At 39.4% G+C, this 22622-nt stretch overlaps 2 protein-coding genes across 6 annotated transcripts in view; both read left to right on the top strand.

The window, feature by feature from the left end:
- Positions 1-15031, top strand: part of Bub1 (BUB1 mitotic checkpoint serine/threonine kinase) — a 35256-nt gene extending 20225 nt beyond the window's left edge. For 4 of the 5 annotated variants that reach the window (XM_059261378.1, XM_059261380.1, XM_059261379.1 and 1 more), the window contains exons 14-25: positions 309-405; positions 1265-1346; positions 3941-4115; positions 6272-6359; positions 7656-7864; positions 9529-9672; positions 10704-10819; positions 11127-11288; positions 11672-11829; positions 11930-12098; positions 13143-13249; positions 14707-15031. In XM_059261378.1, coding sequence (XP_059117361.1) covers positions 309-405; positions 1265-1346; positions 3941-4115; positions 6272-6359; positions 7656-7864; positions 9529-9672; positions 10704-10819; positions 11127-11288; positions 11672-11829; positions 11930-12098; positions 13143-13249; positions 14707-14902 — 1703 coding nt within the window. In that variant the 3' untranslated portion in view covers positions 14903-15031. The remainder of the gene's footprint in view (positions 1-308; positions 406-1264; positions 1347-3940; positions 4116-6271; positions 6360-7655; positions 7865-9528; positions 9673-10703; positions 10820-11126; positions 11289-11671; positions 11830-11929; positions 12099-13142; positions 13250-14706) is intronic. The other variant, XM_059261381.1, reaches the window with a different exon arrangement.
- A 4352-nt stretch (positions 15032-19383) lies between these two features.
- Mtln (mitoregulin) lies at positions 19384-19814 on the top strand. The gene is given in 1 exon segment (XM_059259568.1): positions 19384-19814. A coding segment is annotated over 1 exon segment (171 nt). The 3' UTR covers positions 19555-19814.
- The last annotated feature ends 2808 nt before the right edge of the window (positions 19815-22622 follow it).

The raw sequence follows: 22622 nt of genomic DNA, 5'->3' as shown, positions 1-22622 counted from the left end.
CATCAACAACAAAAAAATCCCCACAACTTTTGTTTTGTGCACTTTTGTTGAGTGAGCTCTGTAGCAACGTTATAGGAGGGCAGACACTGCACTGTTTGTGACAAGATCTCCACTGGGCCCTAAATGCTAGACCCAGTGACCATGAATCAGTCATTTCTCCTCACTGCAAAGTAGCTTATGTCATTACGTAGGACCTAGTATTTTTTGAAGATTTCAGTACTTTTTCTTATATGTAGCTGAAGTTGCTTGATAAAGGATAATGACTTTTCACAAGATAATAATGAGATGCTGTTTGTGTTTTCTTGCAGAAAATGCAGTATCTTCTGGAGCTTGGGGAGTTAATAAGATTATGTCGTTGTCATCTGCTTTTCCTATTTTTGAAGATGGAAACAAAGAAAATTATGGGTAAAGAAAAGTCTATTTAAAATAAACTCGGGTGGGGGTGGAATACATGTCATCACGTGCCATAAGATGCTGCAGAGGGGCTTTTAGGACTTGACATTGTGAGGCAGTAAAGAGATAGGGTGGTCTGGGTTGGAGTTCCACTGATGCCACCAATGAGCCTCTTATGTGCTATGCATGAGTTCCAAGACAACAGACTTTCTGTAGCAGAAGCACAGCTGAAGAAGAAATGTAATCTAGTTATAAGTTGTCAGAGAACAGATGGATTGTCTGGATTTGAAATTATATTAAATGTGGATGAATCTGCCTGTACATCCATAAAGTGCAGAGCCAATAAAGTAGAACAGAAAGTGGCTTATGTTGAGTAATAACCACAGAGAAAATGTTTTAAGGTAGAACAACCCATTAGCAAGATCAGGGTATAGAATGAGGTGTTTTCAGGAATCTTCACTGTAAGTTAAAACAAATGAAGCTATGTGAGTTACAGATATCTTGGCATGGAGGGACTTCATACTGAGGTAGAAAAGAGACAGCATGACCAGCTTGCAGAAGTGATATCCATATCTAGAACAGGCACCATAAATAAAACTTAAATGTTACCTGATACCCAAGACATCTTGCTGGCCAAGGTCCTTGTTTTCACTTGCTTCTTAAATTTGGAACCCAGTATAATAAAAATATCTTCTGTTTACAGTTAATTCAGTTTGGACCCAGTTTTGCTATAATTGCTATAAAAATAAAGAATCTCTGTAAAACCACTAACTCATTACGTAGGATAAATGACAAATTTTTCTAACACTTTTAAGCTTATTTATTTCATCAGTGTGTTTTATGATTCGTAATTATACAAATCTTTCTTTAGCTTACCACAGCCTAAAAATAAGCCCGCAGGAGCCAGGACCTTTGGAGAACGCTCTGTCAGCAAATTTCCTTCAACATCAAATGTAAGTAAATCTCTGCTTTATCAGTGAAATAGGTCTTAGGATCTGTTTTTATTTTTACCAAATGATTATGCTTATCAAATGGCATAAGGTGTATACAACTTCTGGAAAATCCAGTGTTGTATGGAAAATGTATTTGTCAACAAAATTGAATTCTATAGTAAGTAGAGAAAATAAAAATAACTATGTGATCCTTACCTCTCAAGAGTCATTCCTTGAGCTTGGAGGTGCCACCCAGCAGTATATATTTTTTCTTAGACGTAAGAATTGAGACCTACAATGGGATATTAGTGAGAAACCCAGAAAATTGAGAAAAATAAAACAGTACACCACAGCAGACAAGTTTCACCTGTTCATTGGCCCACAGTGTTCTTGTATGTTATAGCCATTGCATCTAGACTGTCACCATGGCCCAGAGTATTCCCATGTATGCTTTTTGTCCATACTCCACATGCCCCTGTGACAATGGTACACCAGCAAGGATTCCTCGCTGTTAATTTACCCTTTCTGAGACATGCTGCTGAACCCTGGCTCCCTGTTTTAAGTCCATGATAGGTTCTATTGAATTAACTATTATGAGGCTCTCAATCTTTTGATAAACTGCTTACTTAGCCTTACAATTTTTCCAAATAATGGACCGGATTTTAGATTCAGTGCAACTATTTCAAAACTATATTTCGTTGAATTATTCCACTACATACTTTAAAAAACAAAAAAGGTACATTTTCTGTATATGCTGGTGCTGAGCAGAAACTGGTGCGTTTATAACCATTCAGTTTTTCCTTCAGTACTGGAAGGGATGGTGGAATTTATTTTAAAAAATGTAATGTAGCCGGGCGGTGGTGGCGCACGCCTTTAATCCCAGCACTCGGGAGGCAGAGCCAGGTGGATCTCTGTGAGTTCGAGGCCAGCCTGGTCTACAAAGCGAGTTCCAGGAAAGGCGCAAAGCTACACAGAGAAACCCTGTCTCGAAAAACAAAAAAAAAAAAAATGTAATGTATAAAATGTTTATGTGGCATTTTAAGAACTGAGGGGATTTATCAAGTTTAGTTCTCTTTCCCCACCAATTCTAAAACTTAGCCTGTAATTATGTTCTTAAAGAAATATCTGATTCTATAGGCCATGCCAGGGTAAATAGAAGATGAGCGTGGGGTAGCCTGTGCCAGAAATTAAAAATGTGATTGTTTTGGTTTTGTGTTTTTGTAAAGTGAGGTGGGTGGCACAAGAACCAACTTGAACAAGTCAGTGATCAAACCTGAGATGATTTGAAAGAGCAAATAAGTAAAGTAATATTAAATTATAGCCCAAGAAATAATACTGTATGGATATGTGTCCATATTTATACAATAGGGTAGAGGGGACAAATCTCCCTTACAGAAGCATTCCAAGGAATCTAGAAGGTCACCATTAGAACACTAAGATAGTAACTGCTATAGGCAAGGCCCGTGGTTGACTACTAATGTCACTGAGAAGAAACAGTATCTGCATAGCTCCCAAGCATCTTTTCAAAATTATCAATTACTAGACTGGTTTAACATTTCTCCGAGAGGGCCAATGAGATGGCTCATCAGGTAAAGATATTTGCCACCAACCTGAAAGACCCGAGTTTGATCCCTGGGACCCACATGGTAGAAAAAGAATTGACTCTCACAGTTGTCCTCTGACGTCCACGTGTGAGCAGGTACATGTGGGTACCAAGTACACACACTCACAAATAAGTAAATGTAGTATTTCTCCACTAGAGTTTACTTTACCTCCCTTTCGGTATGGGCAGGTCATGGTGATTTGCATCAAAAGAAGACAGGAGGAGAGGAAAAATAATTTAGTGAAGAAAACCTCAGGGATACCTGACCAAGTGATTGGGTTAACTTCACTAATTGTAAGGTGTGTTTATGACACATATTCCCAAAGTTTGATGAGATGGTCCCTGATAGTCCTCTCTAAAATATATAAGCCTAGTACAGAAGCCTCTATAGTTCAGACTAGAGGCACAGTCACAGATCCTGACCTCTGTTCTAAAGTATCAGTGCAAGAAACGGTTGTTTCCACAGGTGCTTGTCGTCAGGAGCAGCTGGGTAGACAGAACAGCCATGTGTAATGTGTTGACCTGTATTGGAGGTTGGTTAGGAAATAGAGAAATCAAATAAGGGCTCCAGTTACTAGTATTTTTTTTTTTAAATAAACCACATTTCAGACAAGATTACCATTAAAGGGAACATAATGAAGAAAAACAACTCTTTACTATCTCTGTAACTCTTTTCAAATTTAATGAATTTTTACAAGGTAAAAACATGTCCAATTGTTATACAGCTCTATTGAAGTTTGCTAAAATCAAGAGGTTTATATCTATGTTTCTTTAAATCTTCCCTTTTTTTTCAATTTAAAAATATTTGGAGTTTTGTTTGTTTTAAGACAGGAGCTCACTGTGTTGTTCAGGATGATTTTGAACTCCTAAGCTCAAGCGATCCTCTTTACCTCCTCACCCTCCTGAGTTGTTGATACTCCAGGGTTACATTAATGGCCAGACTGAAAGTGTTCATGTGTCAAGTTCATCAACAAAGCAGCCGTTGCTCTTTTCAATTCATCTTCTGTTGTAGGAAATGCCTCACATTGATGAGTTTGTGGACGATTCAACAGTATGCGGTTATCGATACAACAAAACCCTAGCTCCCAGTTCTAAAAGTACAGGAGATTTTACATCTGCTCCCCAGCTTTCATCTACACCATTCCACAAATTCCCAGCAGATTCAGTGCAGATTCCAGAAGATAAAGGTGTGTGTTCAGTTATTTTAGTATCTTCTGCAAAAGTGTACTGTTTAAACTGTAAAGAACCTTAAAATCCACTTATGTGTGTATCCATGTTTTTGTTTTTGCTGGGTTTTTTTTTGTTTGTTTTTTTGACGTTCTGTCTTCATAGTCTATATTTTAAAATTTTAATAAATAGGTAGAAAGTGGAAAAAAACCTGTACAGTCACTTAAAGGTGTATATCCAACAGAAGTATGTTGTATTGTGATAGCAAAGAAAGGGCTACTACAAAAAAATTAAGTTATTTAAATATTAGAAACAATGAACATATATTAATTAGTAATGAATAACCAGTTTTTGTCCATGATGTATCTATCTTCAAATTTTATCACTGTAGACATATGGACAAGTATACTATGCAGAGAAAATCACATTTTAATATTTTTATCTGATGATTTCAAGAGAGGAATTATAAAACTCCTATCAGTCCTCATTTCTATCTCATGTCTTCTGTAACTTTTATATAAAGATATACATGTGTGAGCTGTAGAGATCGCTCACCAGTTAAGATCACTGACTGCTCAGTCCTTCAGGGGTTGGTTCCCAGGGACCACATAGCAGCTCCCAACAGTCTGTAACTCCAGTTCCAGGGGATCTCATAGCCTCTTCTGGCCTCTGTAGGTACTGCATGCTCAGATGCACAGACATAATGTACAAATAGAACACCCATCCACATGAAATAATTTTTAAAATATGTAAACGATCTACATTTGAATTTATCTCCAATGTACATTAAACACAGACATTAGGCACTAAGTTCCAATCTAAAATGTATAAACTGTGATATCTGGAAGCATTGTGCCCTTTGAATAACTGTCAGTTTACTAGCTGACTTATAGCTGTCAGGACTTTTAGAAAGAATAATTGTTTACCAAAGCAATACGAAGGTATTGAGATGGCTCAGCAGGTAAAAGTGCTTGCTGCAAAGGCTGACGACCTGAGCTTGATCTCCAGGACCCACATGTAAGAAGAGAGAATGTGGCTCCTGCAAGTTGTCCTCTGACCTCCATACATATGCTCTGGCGTGCACTCACTAAAGCACACACACAAACACAATTTTAAGAACAGTAATTAAATAACTGCTCGAAATTTTTACTTCACTAGATGGAAGATATTCTAATGGGATTGTGACCTAAAAACCTAAACATTGACTAAGGAGTATAAGGATATTTTCTTAGAGTACTAACCCAGTATGTTTTATTCCTTTTCTCAATCTTAGAGGAGAAGTTAGTTCATACTTGGACTATTTTTAAATGCCATCACAAGTTTGCTGCTCAAGTAAATTTTTTTTTAAGTTCTTCAAATTGAAAACTAATCCATGAAGAGTTCTTCGAAGTACCGATAGTTACTATTCTTAGGGTATTTACCACTGTGGTTCTGTAAATAGAAGCTAATGTTCTCATATTAATAAGTATTAGTACTTGTTTATAAACAGATAGGATTACGTAGTACTAAACCACTTGGTAAAGTTTAGTCTATAATTCTGCCCCATCTATTGTCATGTCAATAAAGGTGAATTTTTTTTTTAAAGATATATTTATTTATTATGTATACAGTGTTCTGTCTGCATATACACCTGCAGGCCAGAAGAGGGCACCAGATTTCATTAAGGATGGTTGTGAGCCACCATGTGGTTGCTGGGAATTGAACTCAGGACCTCTGGAAGAACAGCCAGTGCTCTTAACCTCTGAGCCATCTCTCCAGCCCGAATTGTTTTGTTTTTAAGTTAGAAGGAACAGTGATTTAATTACTGCCAGTATCTAAATTCATTCAGTCAACTAAATGCTGACTCCCCAGTTGTTAAACTGAAAGACACACAAAACTCTATATAAAGCCCACTGGAAGGGTTACAGCCTTTTAGTCTCCCTCTGTGTCCTCATATCAAGTTCTGCCAGTGACTGTCTGTGGGCTGGTCATCCTGCCTAGAGTGGACCTGCTATTTATTCTTTGAATCCTAAGTAATTTCTTTTCTGATCGTAGCACTTTTTACTATGGGGCACTGTTTTGAAGTTGTAGTGAAAGTCAGTATGAAAAGGAGTTCCAGCCTTTGTGACCATATCAAATGGTGTTTGTGTCTACGTGTGTATGTAATATGTCTGTCTATGATGTTTTTATATTTCAGAAAATATGGTAGCCACACAGTATACACATGTGGCTTTGGATTCTTGTAAAGAAAACGTGGTGGACCACTCAAAAGACAGAAAGCTTGGGTATTGTGTTTGTCACTCTCCTCTTCCATTGCTTTTTAAGATAGAGTATTATACTGTATTCAAATGTGCTAAGGCTAGTAAGATTTTATTCAATGGTAGCTTTAAGTCAGAAGGTAATTATTTGTTAATGTAAACACAGTGATGAATCTAAGCATTTGGTATATCAGGGCAGTTAGAGAAGCAGCTTGGGTAACATAACAGTCCCTGAGCTAACATTTTCTGAAATTCATTCCAGGATTCAAGCTATAAATCTTCTTTTGATGGGTCAACTGTTGCGAAACTAAAAAAAAAACACATAATTTGTGCTTTGCACACTCATGTAGTTGAGAAAACCAGTGCCTCTTACGAGAAGATAGGATGTTTAAGCCTCGTTAGGTACTGCTGCAAAAGTAAATTCCATTGTATTTGATTAGGCTGGTGCATGTAACAGATACATACATTATAATGCCAGCACAGTGTTTATGCTTTCTATGTGCTGTGTTCTCTTAATCCCTGCAATAACTTGAGTTATGACAGTTACTCTGTTAAACCCTTATCATAAATGAGGAAATCAGGTCTCAGGGACAAATTGCTGATCTAAAGTCATAGAGCTTCTGGTTTATGGAATTGCTGATTAAAAGTACATGAGTTCCATGATACCATACCATACACACACACAAAGACAGCTGAGAGCTGAAGTAATAAGGTAAAATATCACCTGTTTGACCTGAACCAGGACTGACAGTTTTTCATTGTGCTGTAAGCTTGCAAATGACAGCAAAATCACGTAAGTATTAAAGTAGATTTTACAAATTTAGCACATAGGTGAAATCACAAATATAAAATACATGAATGAGAATCCTTTCAACGTGTGTGTGTGTGTGTGTGTGTGTGTGAGCTGAGATATTGTATCAGAATCTTCTTGGATTATGATGATATTTTGTTTGTCTTAGTGTTGTAAAATAACCCATTTTTAGAATGGAAAACACTCAAGTCTTGATTACAGTAGTGCTATTTAGATGTAGCTTTAGGAAAAAACTCATTCCTCCCTACAATTCCTATTAAATACCAAATATATCACCTTACCTATTTACCTAATACATTAAATGGCTTTGGTTTTATTTCTGTTCATATTCATATCTTAGTAGCTTTAGTATTTACACATATTCGTTTAATGAAAGTTATTTGATCAACTCAACCTGTGAGATAATTTTGAATAGTGTTCTTAGAATGAAAGGAAGCTATTTTATTTTGATCAAATCTAATAGGCTTCTAATCATGTAAAGTTTTTTGTTTTCTCTTTTTTTGCACATCCAGTCCAATTCAGGAGAAATTTTCATCATCTTTACATTATCCTAGCCAGCCTGCCACAGGTGGTGTACTCACGCAGGAAGCAGTGTTCGGCCTTGAGGCTTATAAATGCACAAGCACTGACCTTGTGCCCATGGAGGACCTACCAGATGCCAGCGCTGGGCTCCAAGTTGAATGGATGCAGACTAGTTCACTTGGAAATGTCAATGCTCCAAGTATGCACACATGCTCAATCTTAGTTATGCCATAAGAACAATAGCATAGAAAAGCTATTCCATGAAGGAACTGAGTGGGGAGTTAAATACACTGAATAGAAAATAAACTTAGACAAACTTGTAACTGCATCACAAAATAATTCACTACTAACACATTTGAGATCAGTCAATCCATTTTAATCTTGAAAGACACCAGGATCGCTACTGTTAAAGGTGCACGCCTTTAATCCCAGCACTTGGGAAGCAGAGGCAGGTGGAACTTGTGAGTTCAAGGCCAGCCTGGTCTACAGAGTGAGATCCAGGAAAGGCGCAAAGCTACACAGAGAAACCCTGTCTCGAAAAACCAAAAAATAAAAGAAAAAGGAATTAGGGGTCTGGAGAGATGGCTCTCCAGAGAGATTGGTTAAGAGAACTGTTGACTGCTCTTCAAGAGGACCCAGGTTTGGTTTTCAGCACCCACATGATGGCTCACAATCATCTATAATTCTAGTTCCAGGGAATGTGAACCCCTCTTGTGATCTCTTTGGGCACCAGGTACACACATAGTGCACATACACACATGCGGGCAAACACACATACAAATAACTCCTTCCAAAACAATTGTTTTTTAAGAGTTCAAGGTTGAGAGTTTACTATGTGTCAAACATAATCTAATGTTACCCTCACCCCTGTATGTGACAGAACATCAGTCAAGACCAAATATTAAGAGGTATCTTCCTCTGTCCCTTGTTTATACAGAAAGTCTTGCATAATGATTGAGAACATAGAATCTGAAAATAGACTAAGTTCTAAGACAAAGCTCCAATTCCCATCTCCCCAACCAAGTTTATGGTGCTCCTCTTTAAAGTAGAGGTCAGTTGGAGGATAACTCAGGAGTTAAGAGCACTGGCTGCTCTTCCAGAGGACGCAGGTTCAATTCCCAGCACCCACATGGTCTCACAACTGTCTGGGACTCCAATTCTAGGGGATCTGATGCCTTTCCATATACATACATGCAGGAAAAAAAAAATCTATACACATTAAAAATTAAAATAAATACATCTTAAAGTGAAGGTTATACTATACTTTAGAGACTTACTGTAAGAACTAAATGAGTTAATAAATCTCAGAACTATGTTCTGTTTATACTAAGAAAGTAGTTTCCATGTTGGAGAGTAGCCTTTTCAAACCACCACTGATAGAATGTTTTATAACACGAAATTGGAGACTAGGCTTTGTCTTCCTTTAGGGATTGTTTTCTCTTTTGTGTACATAGTATTCTCATTCATGCAAATTGTATGTAGGTAGTGTACTTTGTATATTAGTGGGGAAACAGTGAAAGAGTATACGTCTGAGCCCTAGAAGCAACTAATTAATAGTGTCTAAGTGTACTTAAAGGCATGCAGCTTTAATTTTTGAAGGCATGAAGCCTGCAACTCCAGATGAGTCAGGAAGCAGCTAGTTGATTCCCTTTATCATAGCTGCGTAGTCACCTAAATTTGTAGATCTAAAGTGACAATAATGACAGATCTCCCAATTTTAGCTTCTTTTATTATTGAATCAGTGCTCTACATAGGGTAAGATTTTGAAAGCTTATTTAATGAATACCTTTACTTACTTATCTAAAATTTCTGTTGAAATATTTGAATGCTGAATTTGTTTCTTTTTTATTTTTCCTATTTAAGACTTTACTATTGAGAACCCATGGGATGATGAATTGATTCTTAAACTTCTGTCTGGGCTATCTAAACCAGTGAGTTCCTATTCAAATGCTTTTGAGTGGCCGTGTAAATTTCCAGCCATCAAGCCCAAGACAGAATTCCAACTGGGTAAGAATTATATGGATAATAGAACTTTGAATTCTTGTTTGTGAGAAACTGATAGTAACTGAGATTTTCCTACCCTTTCTGCCTTCAAGAAAGAGTTAATATCTACAGTATTGAGAAATTTTGTTAAGCTGTGATAGTAGAATTGTGATTGCTGTTGGGACTTTAATTTGGCAGTAATCTATCAGAGTTAAAAATACATGTATCAGCCGGGCAGTGGTGGTGCACATCTTTAATCCCAGCACTCAAGAGTCAGAGTGAGGCGGATCTCCTGGTCTGCAGAGCAAGATCCAGGATAGGCACCAAAACTACACAGAGAAACCCTGTCTTGAAAAAACAAACAACAACAAAAAAAAAAAAAAAAAAAAAAAAACAAAAAACAAAACATGTACTCCAGGCTGGAGAGGTGGCTCAAAGGCTAAAAGCACTTTCTGAGCCGGGTGGGGTGGCACATGCCTTTAATCCCAGCACTCAGAAGGCAGAAATAGGTGGATCTTTGTAAGTTTAAGGTCAACCTGGTCTACAAAGCGAGTTCCAGGACAGCCAGAACTGTTACACAGAGAAACCTTGTCTTGACCACTACCAAAAAAGAGCACTTTCAGGAGACCTCAGTTTGGGTTCCAGTGCCCATATTGGGCAGCTCACAACCACCTAAATCCAAATAAAGTTATTATATGTCTTTTTTTTCTCCTGTAAAATATGTATATTCTCCAAAAAGCATTACAGATTTCTACATAGTCTTTGTAATACCTCAACAGTTGTACAGAGCAGGCAGAACAGGTAATGGAAGGGCCAGGACCCAAGGCCACACATAAAAGTATACTGGGCCGTCAGAGCTGCCCTCACCCCGCTGTTATGGAGAATTTGTTCAGGAGGCTCTTTCATGGCAGGTATATGGTTTACTTTCATTTAAGTCTGGGAAAACTTCCCCAGATTATACCCATTTTAATTTATTAAAGTAGTTCAGGTACCAGGAATTCTTCACTTTGATAGTCCTTATGGCTTTTTGTCCATTGACATCCTTATCTTCCAAGGTTCTTTGCTGGTCTATGTGAATCACCTTCTTGGAGAAGGGGCCTTTGCCCAAGTCTATGAAGCTATTCATGGAGATATGAAAGATACCAAAAGTAAACAGAAATGTATTTTGAAGGTAAATGATCTGAGTAACTTCTTGTATAATGTAGATGTGAATTTTAGAAGTTGTTATCTTCCCTTACCTCCTCCCCTTTAAATACTGATGTCAATGAGGCCTCAGTCAACAGTTAAACACAGCTATCCTATGAAGACTCAGAATTGTCTTACCACTAAGATTATCCTGCAAGCCCTATACTGCTGACCAGTCCTTGGCTTGTCCTCGATTTTTGTCACATCCTTAACTGGGAGGAGTTGCTTTCTTGCTATTCTTTTACAGAATATGGGTAAGGATATTCATATCACATCCCTAATTTGATTTGCAGGTTCAGAAACCTGCCAATTCCTGGGAATTCTACATTGGGATGCAGCTGATGGAGAGACTGAAGCCAGCAGTGCATCACATGTTCATCAAGTTTTATTCTGCTCACTTATTCCAGAATGGCAGCATATTAGTAGGGGAGCTCTACAGCTATGGGACGTTACTAGTAAGTGTCTAATTTTCATGGCATAAACATGAAATGCATGTGCATTTCTGGTTTTTACCTGTACTATTTTTCTTTTTTTTTTTTTTAATTATTTTTTTTTATTTTAAGATTTATTTATTATGTATACAATGTTCTGTCCACATGTATTCCTGCAGGCCAGAAGAGGGCACCAGATCTCATTACAGATGGTTGTGAGCCACCATATGGGTGCTGGGAATTGAACTCAGGACCTCTGGAAGAACAGCCAGTGTTCTTAACCTCTGAGCCATCTCTCCAGCCCCTACCTGTACTATTTTTCACAATTGGAACATTTATTGGAATAGAAAGGTATAAAGCCCTTGACTTAAAATTTCATTAATCCTCTACATTTGCATTATTTCTAGAATGCCATTAACCTCTATAAAAATACCCCAGAAAAAGTGATGCCCCAGGCTCTCGTCATCACTTTCGCTATCAGAATGCTTTACATGATTGAACAAGTCCACAGCTGCGAAATCATTCATGGAGACATTAAGCCAGATAACTTCATACTAGGACACAGGCAAGTGTGACACTCTTGTGGAGTTCTTCCCTAACATCTCACTGCTATCCTTTTGTTATTTGTGCTCATGGATCCTGGTCCTTGTTTGTATTTAATGTAGATTTTTGGAGCAGGATCATGAAGACTTGGCTACTGGCTTGGCACTGATTGACCTGGGTCAGAGTATAGATATGAAACTTTTCCCTAAGGGAACTGCATTTACAGGAAAGTGTGAAACGTCTGGTTTCCAGTGTCCTGAGATGCTCAGTAACAAGCCATGGAACTACCAGGTATGGAAGGAAAGCAAGAGGTTTGGAAACATGTTCTTTATTACACCTACCAGACTTTCAAAATGAGTTTAGAGCTCCAGGTAGTTTGAACTGGTCTCTTGGGCATTGAAGGGAAAGTAGAATGTAAGGCTGAAAGAGGAAGAAGAAATTCTACTTTTGAAGAGTCTTCCTCTCTTAGTACAGATTCTGTCAACAGAGCAAAAAAGCAAATACATTCTGTGAGAAAGTTTCAGAGTTTTTTTTTTTTTTTTGGTTTTTCAAGACAGGGTTTCTCTGTGTAGCTTTGCGCCTTTCCTGGAACTCGCTTTGGAGACCAGGCTGGCTTCGAACTCACAGAGATCTGCCTGGCTCTACCTCCCGAGTGCTGGGATTAAAGGCGTGCGCCACCACCGCCTGGCAAGTTTCAGAGTTTTTAACAAAGTAGAATATTAGTTGGCAAGTAAAGTAGATACTACTAATTAGGGTAAATGTAAAGATTTTGAGCCTGGGTTAAACCAACTGCCAGATAAGAGCTGTGGCTTCCAGAAGACCATAATAAAGGGGACACAGGTGGGGAGTGGGGGGGCTTATATCTAGTCAGTTACTCCCAGTAAGGCTTCAGGTAGATGAATGCTGATCTGGGGGTCGATTGTAGATAGTTTGCTATCCTACAGATTTGGACCACACTAGAACGTTCTTTTCCATTATGAACACATCACACAGAGGCATTGATATACAATACCACCAGAGTCCCAGGGGATAGAATTGGAGCAACTGCCAAGCTGAGAGATTATTGTGTTTGCACCAAGTGATAGAACAAAGGACTTGAGGAGGACATTATTTAAATGAAGATAGAGCTTCCGTTACCTCAGAGACATTAGTGTTTTGTGTTCATAGAAGCCTCACTGAAAGCTTGGATAAGCACTCAGAGAAGCAAATCACTGGATTTGAGAATTCTGCAAATGTAAAAACCCTGTGGTTATTGAGCTTCTAAGTTAGAGACGTATTTTAATATACTCACATATAAGTTACTGTTTACATTGCATATATCTGTGTTCTTCTTAGGTTGATTACTATGGAGTTGCTGCAACAATATACTGTATGCTCTTTGGGACTTATATGAAAGTAAAAAATGAAGGAGGAGTCTGGAAACCTGAAGGTCTTTTTAGAAGGTAGGTTATTGGCATTGGTGCTACAGTAAAAAAAAATATTAACAGCAAAATAGTAGATTTTTTTCTAGCCAGAAAATGAGCCTGGGCAGTGTGGTAACAGCATACTCCTGACATTAGTACCGAGCAAATCTAGCATTCAGTGCCTTGTGAAACCAGTGAGAGCTCCTGGCCATGTGGGTTAGCATCCTGTTCTTGACTATTTCTCTTTACTGTAAGTGAAGTCAGTGTTGGTGAGCCTTGGGGTTTTGTTTGCTTGTTTTCTTCTTTATATAAATGGAAATGAGCATGGTGGTTCTGCTTTGCTCAGATCTTATAAGCCAACAAAATAATATAGGTGAAGCTGTTTTGTAAATTACAAATAGCATGGGGTAACTTCTGTTACAAGACAGGGTTTTAAACTCCGCCCCTATGTGACTTTAGTTTATAAAATACTTGAAGGTTAGTGACTGGTCTGGAGCTAATCATGTCAGCATTGTCCCTAAAGTAACACTATAAACATACCTCTGGTGGTATTGAATTGAAGCTGATTATTCTATTATTCTGTTTATTCAAGTACGTTTCCATATACCATATTAACTTTTTTGAGATATAAAAACGTTTACAAAAAAAAATGACTCATATGTTAGCCTAATGGAATTTACATGTTTATTCCTTCTTGAAAAAAATTTAGACTGAGGCTTCTCTCAATCTCTCCACTCACTATCAAAGCAGAAAAGGGAAAGCGTTTGCAGAAATTTTATAAACATCGTGTACTATAGATTCAGAACCCAAAAGAAAACTTAGTTTTTTATTCTGTATAGAACCATCCAGTTCAGCAAGTACTTCATTCGCTTTGTTGTTTTCCTTGCCCATTGTCAAAGGAGCAGAGCGTTCAGAAGGCTTCTCTCTATTGCCAGTAGCATAAAAAAAAAAAGCCCGAAGTTTCCTTCTTGGTTTCCATGTAGAGCGAGATTTCAGTGTGTCTGTTTTCTCTCCAGGGCCTTCTCTCCCTGTTTTGGAGTTTTTCTTAGTTAACTTTAACTACTATAAGTGGCTAAGACCTTTAAGTGTAAGCTCTGTCCTAAAGTCCACAGCCTATCTGTCCAAATATCTTGCCGTATATGCAGTTAGGCTTATCAGAACCACGTAACCAGATTATCAGTTCTGGCAGTGTGGTGTACACAGGAAACTAAAGAAGATAGATTTTTTTTTTTTTTTTTTTTTAAAAAAAGGTGATTTTTATACTGAAGAACTATTGCTAGAAGACTTTTAAATCATGTTTTTAGAACGAGGTATGTTTAGATATTTGGTTGGATTTTTAATTCGCTCTGTTTGTGATGGTTCTTGGTTTGCTAAGACGCAAATGGGTGAGAGCTGTTCTTTTAACATGTCCACACCTATGGGAAATAGATGCAGGAACAGATTGCTGCATGTGTTCAAAGTTGCATTTTTTCCATTGTGATACTTTGTCTCTTCAGGCTTCCTCATTTGGATATGTGGGAGGAATTCTTTCACACCATGTTGAACATACCGGATTGTCATCATCTTCCATCTTTGGATTTGTTGAGACAAAAGCTGAAGACATTATTTGAACAACAGTATTCCAACAAGATTAAGACCCTGCGTAATAGGCTAATTGTGCTGCTCTCAGAATATAAGCGGTTGAGAAAATAAAATATGGATATGGACCTTATCCAAAAAAACACTTTGTAAATTTAAAACTCCCTCCCATTTTGAATCCTATTTTTTTCCACACTTTTATTTATGTATGTATGTTAAAAAATAAAGCCCATAAGATATGTCTATGTGCCCTAGTTGTTATAAATAGTCTAACAAAACGACAAAGTAAAGAGACCCATGTGAAGCAGGTTAATCAGTTGGGTTGCTCTTTGTATACAAGTTTTTATGAGAATGATTCAAATTTAAATGCTTTCTAGAAATCACCTTTCTAAACACTGACCTATTTAAGTCCAAAGTAGGCCAAAAAGACTTAAAATTTATGTTTAATTAGCATATGTAGGATTAGGTTTCCTTATGGCACTTTCAGACAAAATTTGTTTTGTTGATTTTTCTCCCCCATCCTTCTGAACCCTTTGTACTTTTTTTTAAATATTCTTTTTTTTTTTTTAAAAAAAAAAGACTTATTTATTATGTATACAGTGTTATGTCTGCATGTATGCCTGTATGCCAGAAAAGGGCACCAGATCTTATTATGGTTGTGAGCCACCATGTGGGTGCTGGGAATTGAATCAGGACCTCTGGAAGAGCATCCAGTGCTCTTAACCTCTGAGCCATCTCTCCAGCCCACCCTGCTTTGTACTCTTAACACATCCTCCCCCATAGCTTACTTTCTGCTTTCATATCTCATCTGTCCATGTCCCTTCCTCCTTCCTCAACATCTTTTTTTTGCTTTTCAAGGTCTTTGTAGTTTCGTAGCCTATTGTTACTGTTGACTCCACTTATATGCATGTAAACATGTAAGTTAGGGTCTGAATATGATAGAAAACACGTTTTGTGTTCTTCTAACTTGAGTTATTTATACTTTCTAACTCCATCTATTTTCATACAAATTTCGTGATGTACATCTGAATAGAATTCCATTCTGTATGATACCACATTCTCATTACACAGCCATCAGTTGATAGACATCTCGGCTGGTTCCATTTCCTTGCTGTTCTGAAGAGAGGGGCAATCAATATGGATGATCAGATTTCTCTGGTAGAAGATAGACTCCTTAGTATACCCAGGAGTGGGATAGCCAGGTCATAAACAGTTCTGTTTTCACTTTTGTGAGAGACCTCCACACTGATTTCCACAGTGGCCACACAGGGTTACATTTCAACCATCCTCACTAGCATTTTTGTCTCTTGTTAGTGGTAGCTGTTCTGAAGAGGGTGAGAGACTCAGAGCAGTTTTGGTTGGCGTTTCCCTCGTGGCTAAGAATATGGAATGCTCTCTTATAAGTACTTGAAGGCCATTGTTACTTCCAAGAACGTTCACGTTAGCCCGTTTATTGACTGGCAGATTGTGTGTGTGTGCGCGCGTGCGCGCGCATTTAGTTTTTATTGCTCTTTGAATATTCTGTATATTTACAGTGAGGGAAAGTTTTTCCCCACTGTGTAAGCTGTCTCCACTCTGCCGATGTCTCCTTTCCTATGCTACTGGAGTTCTATTCAGAAAGGTTCTGCCTACATCCATGTGCTGTTCTTTTGCTTTGCTTTGCTTTTGGTTTAAGATAGGGTCTCCTTAAGTAGCTGTGTCTGGCTTGGAGCTCCTAGAGATCCGCCTGCCTCTGCCTCCCAAGTGCTGGGAATGTCCACAACTAGCCCCCATAGTCGTTATACCAGGGTCCACAAGGCCTTGTTCCTGTGCCGCTGCCACCTGACATCAGGCTTTTGACTCATTGGTTTGGCTGGTAAATTGTATTTCCCTGTAGTCTTTAATTTGCATTTCTCTTATTGATTAGGCCAAATATATCCACTTTTTTTGCGGGGGGGGGGGGGGAAGGGGGCTAGGCTTGTGTTCTTTTTTAGTGAACCCCCATTTGTCCATTTTCTGTATGTTCTCTTTCCTTTTGTAAGACTTGTATGTAACTTCAAATTATTTATCCCAAATCAACTTAGAGTTCTGCTTTATAGACTGATTTACAGTCTTCTTTTTCTTTTTCTTATTATTATTAAGAAATTTTCTTTTCACTTTACATACCAACCACGGATACCCCCCTCTTCTCTCTTCTCCCTCTGTCCCCCAACTCACCCCCCATCCCACATTTCTCAAGGAGAGTCAGGAGAGCCTGGCATACTCAGCTAAGGCAGGTCCAAGCCCCTCCCCCCTGCACCAAGGCTGTGTAAGGTGTCACACCCTAGGCACTGGGCTTCAAAAATCCTGCCCATGCACCAGGAACTGATCTCGATCCCCCTGCCTAGAGCCCCCCCAAACAGTTCAAGCTAAACAACTGTCTCCCGTATCTAGAGGGTCTAGTCTAGTCCTATGGGGCTCCATAGCTATTAGTCCACAGTTCATGGGTTTCCACTAGTGTGGCTGGTAATCTCTGCATGTTTTCCCATCATCATCTCGAGGTCCCCTGATCACAGAATCCCTCCTCTCATCTATTACTGGATTACTGGAGGTCAGCCTGGTGCCCGGCTGTGGATCTCTGCATCTGCTTCCATCAGTCACTGGATGAAGGCTCTCTTAGTCCAATCAGGGCTGGCCTGATTTATAGTCTTATATGGTGTTTGACTTTTATGTCTTAAAATGTTATCCTCAGCCGGGCGGTAGTGGGCACACCTTTAATCCCAGCACTCGGGAGGCAGAGCCAGGAGGATCTTTGTGAGTTTGAGGCCAGCCTGGTCTCCAAAGCGAGATCCAGGAAAGGCGCAAAGCTACACAGAGAAACCCTGTCTGGAAAAACCAAAAGGAAAAAAATGTTATCCTCAATTGAATAAAGGCCCTCTAGTTTTATTTCAAAAACTAGTACTAATTTAAATACTTAGGACTATATTTCCTGGTTGTTTCTTTTTTTTAATTAAGAAAAATTTTTCATTCATTTTACACACCATTAAAGATCCCCCTCTTCCCTCCTCCTGCCCCCTCCAGCCTCCCCCACCCACTCCCCCCAACAAGAAAGCAAGTTCTTCTATGGGGAGGCACATCCAGTAGAAGGAAGTCCAAGCCCTTCCGCCTGCCTCAAGGCTGCACGAGTCCCATCATAGTGGTTGTTTATTTTAAATCAGCCCCCTCCACATGCTGGTTTTTTTTTTTTTTTAAGCTGGGAGTTTGAAAATATGAAGCCTGTTGATTTCAGCTGACTCTTTGAAGTTTCCATATTACTTTCGGTTTGGGTTTTGGTTTAGGGGGGTAATTTTGTTTTTTTGTTTTCTTTTGGTTCGGTTTGGTTTCGTTTTTGTTTTTGTTTTTTGTTTGTTTGTTTTGCTTTTTCAAAACAGGGTTTCTCTGTGTTGCCCTAGCTGGCCTGGAATTCAGAGATCCACCTGCCTCTACCTCCCAAGTGCTGAGATTAAAGGTGTGTGCCACCACCACCCAATGCCATGTTATTCTCTTGATGAAAGCAGTGTGTATTTTCGTCATTTCTGTTTTTTGCTGTGTCTTTGTGTTAAAGGTTGAAAATGATGTTAAATAATGGTACAGTGCTACTGGACATTCTTCTGCTTCAGTGGGAACCCTTCCAGTGTTTATCTGTTAAACTTCATGATACTCTCTTGATATGGCTATTTTAAATTATGTTACTATCTATTGACATTGTTGGTTTTCTTGCCCAAATTTCCATTTGTATTGATCCAACTGTATGCTAACCCCCTCTATTAATGACACGTAATTGGTTTCACACTTGCATTGCTATAAAAAGGTAAGTAGGGGAGATTCCCAAATAGGTATTTATTTTGAAAACAAAACAAACCATTCTGTCCTGGATTGTTTCAGTCAAGGCAATGATTCAAACATATGCTTTCTTAGGCCTATAGAAAAGCCTTCTCCATCTTCCTGTAACTGCCAGTGTATTTTTTAAACTTGCCTTGATTTATGACTTTCTTTGTTATGTAAAACTATAAAACTTAATGAAACTGCTTCCACGTTGGAACATGGAGTTTGGAGTAACCTAAATCTGTGTTCCCAGGCCATGGTCATTCATAATGGCTCCAGAATAAACTCTGACTTCCTTTAACTTGAGAGCTGTGGTTATTGCATTGACACTAGTAACTCGGAAGCTGATTGATTACATATTGACATAACATCATGTGTGCTGAGATAAACAAAATGTACTACTAAAGGCAATTTCGTCTACATTCGTTCATTTAGAATGTATTATTAACAAATTTCTCTATTCGTTTATTATTTTAAAATCAAGTTACCAGAAAGCTTAGTTATTCAGCTGCTAAGAAAAACGAACAGGAGTAAATGACACCAACTCAGCTATGATGCAAGGCCATGTCTGACTAATGTCAAACAAAAACTGCGGAGCCTATCCAGAAATGAAGACAGTCTTGCAGCATGGTTAAGACTGTTTCTCCCTGACCCAAGAGCCGCAGGACGCTGCTCCCTTGCCTCACGCATGCTCGGGGCGGGTTCTAAGTGGGCGCTAAGACGTTTGATCCTTGCGCCTTTCCGTACTCCACTCTACGCACCGGGTGGCTGCAATGGCGGACGTATCCGAGAGGACGCTGCAGGTGTCGGTGCTAGTGGCTTTCGCCTCTGGAGTGGTCCTGGGCTAGCAGGCAAATCGGCTGCGGAGGCGTTACCTGGACTGGAGGAAGCGGAGGCTGCAGGACAAGCTGGCGACGACTCAGAAGAAGCTGGACCTGGCCTGAGCGCGCGCCGCGGCTGGAGCCCTCCGGATCCTCACTCCCCAAGCCCCACGCGGCCCGGATAGGGTGAGCCGCGCGGCTACTCGCCCGGGGGAGTCTTGGGTCTCCTTTACATCGCTTGCAGGAATGTGGTTTGCACTAGAGCTCAGAAAAGTTGTCTTCTCTAGTCACTTACTCTTCCGGTGTTACAGCTCAGTTTAATGGAATGTTTGACCACGTGCGATACAGTTGCACCTTAACATTTAACTTCGAAATGGAAAACACTGGACAGAAAAAAGTGGGGGGCGGGGAGGAGAGAAGGAACTGTGAAGTATTTCACGCCCCAGCCCCCAAATTCTTTTTTTGTTTGTTTGTTTGTTTGTTTGTTTTTGTTTTGTTTTCGAGACAGGGTTTCTCTGTGTAGCTTTGGCACCTGTCCTGGAACTCACCCTGTAACGCAGGCTGGGGAACTCACAGAGATCGCCTGCCTCTGCCTCCCGCGCGTGCTAGGTGGGATTAAAGGCATGCGCCGCCTGGCCAAATTAATTTTTAATAGACACACTGTAGAGCTATGGCTTTGATATTTCTGCAAACTTCAATTCGAAGTCTTAGTTTTTGGTAGCCAGATAGAGTAGAAAAAGTGAATGTCAGGAGCCATATGTTTCATCATAGCTGTTCATCAGCGCTCTAGTTTTCTTGCCATTCTTGGTTTACCTTCACAGTACCGTAATTTAAAGATTGTTACTGATTTTTTTATTCTTTCTGTTTTTCAACAGCTTGTCGAAGATGGATATAAAGCACTGGAAAGAAATCATTTCTTCTTGCACTTTATGAATCTATTTTTAAAATAAAAAAATTAAATATCTTTAAATCTTTTCCCTCCTCACAAAGGAAAGGAGTATTTTGCCTACCATTCAGTTTGCTGCAGCGAGAGCTCTGGATCCTGAAAGCAGAGATCTTCTTGTGGAATCTTCCACATCCTTGGTACAGCCTGGAGGCAGATTTGATCCAGGGGCCATTATGGGTCCTTTTCCTAGATGTATTCAGAAAAGATCGGAGCTGTGGCAAGTGACTGAAGTAAACATTATAGATGTGAGAATGAAAGTTTACTGCAATTGTCAAGTTGTGTTGACGTGGAATGTACATGTGAAGGAGAAACCTTTGAGTAGAGCTTAATGATAAATGCCAGTCGTATCAAGTGACCAAGTCCCTGATTGTTTATTTATAAGATGCATTTCTGACGCACTGTCCTCATTTTTAAGAAAATCAGTTTTGTGTCTCAGCACCATTTAACATAAGAAAGTTAAGAAAGTTCAGGAAAACCCCACTACCTATTTTCCTAGGATTGTTGTACCTTATTATTTCTTAACTTTGTTCTTACTCTGTGAATCCATCAAGGGCTGAAATGTTGCTTCTTAGAGCTCCAGCCTGTTTAGTAGGCTGAAGCTTTTTAGTCAACATCCCTCACCCAGCTTCAGGTACCTGCCTAGATTGCACTCCACCTTTTCCTTTTCCTCGTGTGTGTAATATGATGCATGTGCACGTGTATGAGTGCGTATGTGAATATATATGTAGTTGTAGATCCAAAGTTTGTCTAGGGACTGCTGCTCCACTTGGGCACTTACGTGGGTTCTCGGACTCCTAACTAGTCACTTTTGCAGCAGAGACTTTAACCATAGACCCATTTCTCCAGCCCCTCACTGCAGCTGGGAATTTATATTTGGCTGGTCTGGTCTGCCTGTTTCCAAACTCAGGACCCTGGTCCTCAGCACTTGTGTTACACATTGCCCTGTCCCACCTCGGGTTTTTAACGGATACCGAGTGTTTGGCGGCAGATCTTCATGCATGTATAGTAAGCATTTTCCTAATTGAGCCTGAAGGGACTCTAGCCAGTCCAAGCATGGCAAACAAGACCTGCAGGCCTTACCCTTCTCCCCCATTCCCACTGCCTTGCTAAAAACTGCTAGATTACATTTCTAAAGCTAACCACTAAGATCCATTCCCTTATTTGGCCACTTCCTCCTGAGGCTGACTACCAAGGTCCAGCTATCAAAGTATTGAAGTCCAGCAATCAAAAGCCCCCATTGACATGCCAATCAAAATTGAACACCTTGTCCCAACATGGGGTTTCTTCTTTTTACCTTTATAAAGCACCATTTGTCTATGGGCCATGTCTGTCTCTCTAACCAGAGGCAGTCCTTTGTCCGTCGACCCCCCCCCCCCAAGAACAAATATTCATCCCCCTCTCTTCCTCTGAGAAATTCATCTTGGGGTATCTTTTTTCTTTTTTGAAAAGTTGGAAGTTGTATTTTATTCATAAAAATACATTCATTTTACTCAACGGGGGCTTTAAAAATATCAGTCCTTAGGTACAGTGTATAGCCTTAGCAAACTATTAAAGCAGTAACAAGAATAAGAGAAATAACAAAATCTTAATCCAATATGAAGAGAAATAACAAAATCTTAATCCAATATGAAGAAAACCAAAAAACCAAAGCACAAATATTCCAAGATATAAACCAAGAAAAAAGACAAAATCAAGCATATTTTTGGAGTTTCCTTTGGAAATGAGACAAGGAACTGGCTTATTCTCTGTAGTGAATTATCTTCAGCACACTTGTGCATGAATGACATGGCATCAGCTTTTGTCTTGGGGTATCTTGTGTTGATGCCAATCTCTTTAGAGCCATCTCTCCAGCCCCAGGGTAGGGGAAGTTTTTTTAGTCAACATCCCTCACATTTTGTCCCAAACTGAAAATACAGGGTTAAACTAAGTTGTGACTGGACCAGCTCTGTCTCTGGGCCTGTTCCTGGAAGGCCTGATATTTGCATTGGTTTTTGTTTTAAATTTTATCTGTGTGAGTTTTGCCCAGTGCGTATCTGTGTACCATATGCATGTCTGGTACATGCAGAGGCCAGAAGATAGTGTCAGTTCCCCTGGAACTGGAGTTTTAAAGCAGTTACGAGCTGCCATGTGGATGCTCGGAATTAGACCTGGGTCCTTGGCAAGAGCAGTCGATGCCCTTCAGCACTGAGCCACGTCTTCAGCCCTCTTTTCTCATTGCTTACATGCAGCATCCAGATACACTCAA

The sequence above is a fragment of the Peromyscus eremicus genome, chromosome 4, assembly GCF_949786415.1.
Source record: "Peromyscus eremicus chromosome 4, PerEre_H2_v1, whole genome shotgun sequence".
Classification (NCBI taxonomy): Eukaryota; Metazoa; Chordata; class Mammalia; order Rodentia; family Cricetidae; genus Peromyscus; species Peromyscus eremicus.
This window is presented reverse-complemented; position numbering and strand designations above follow the sequence as displayed.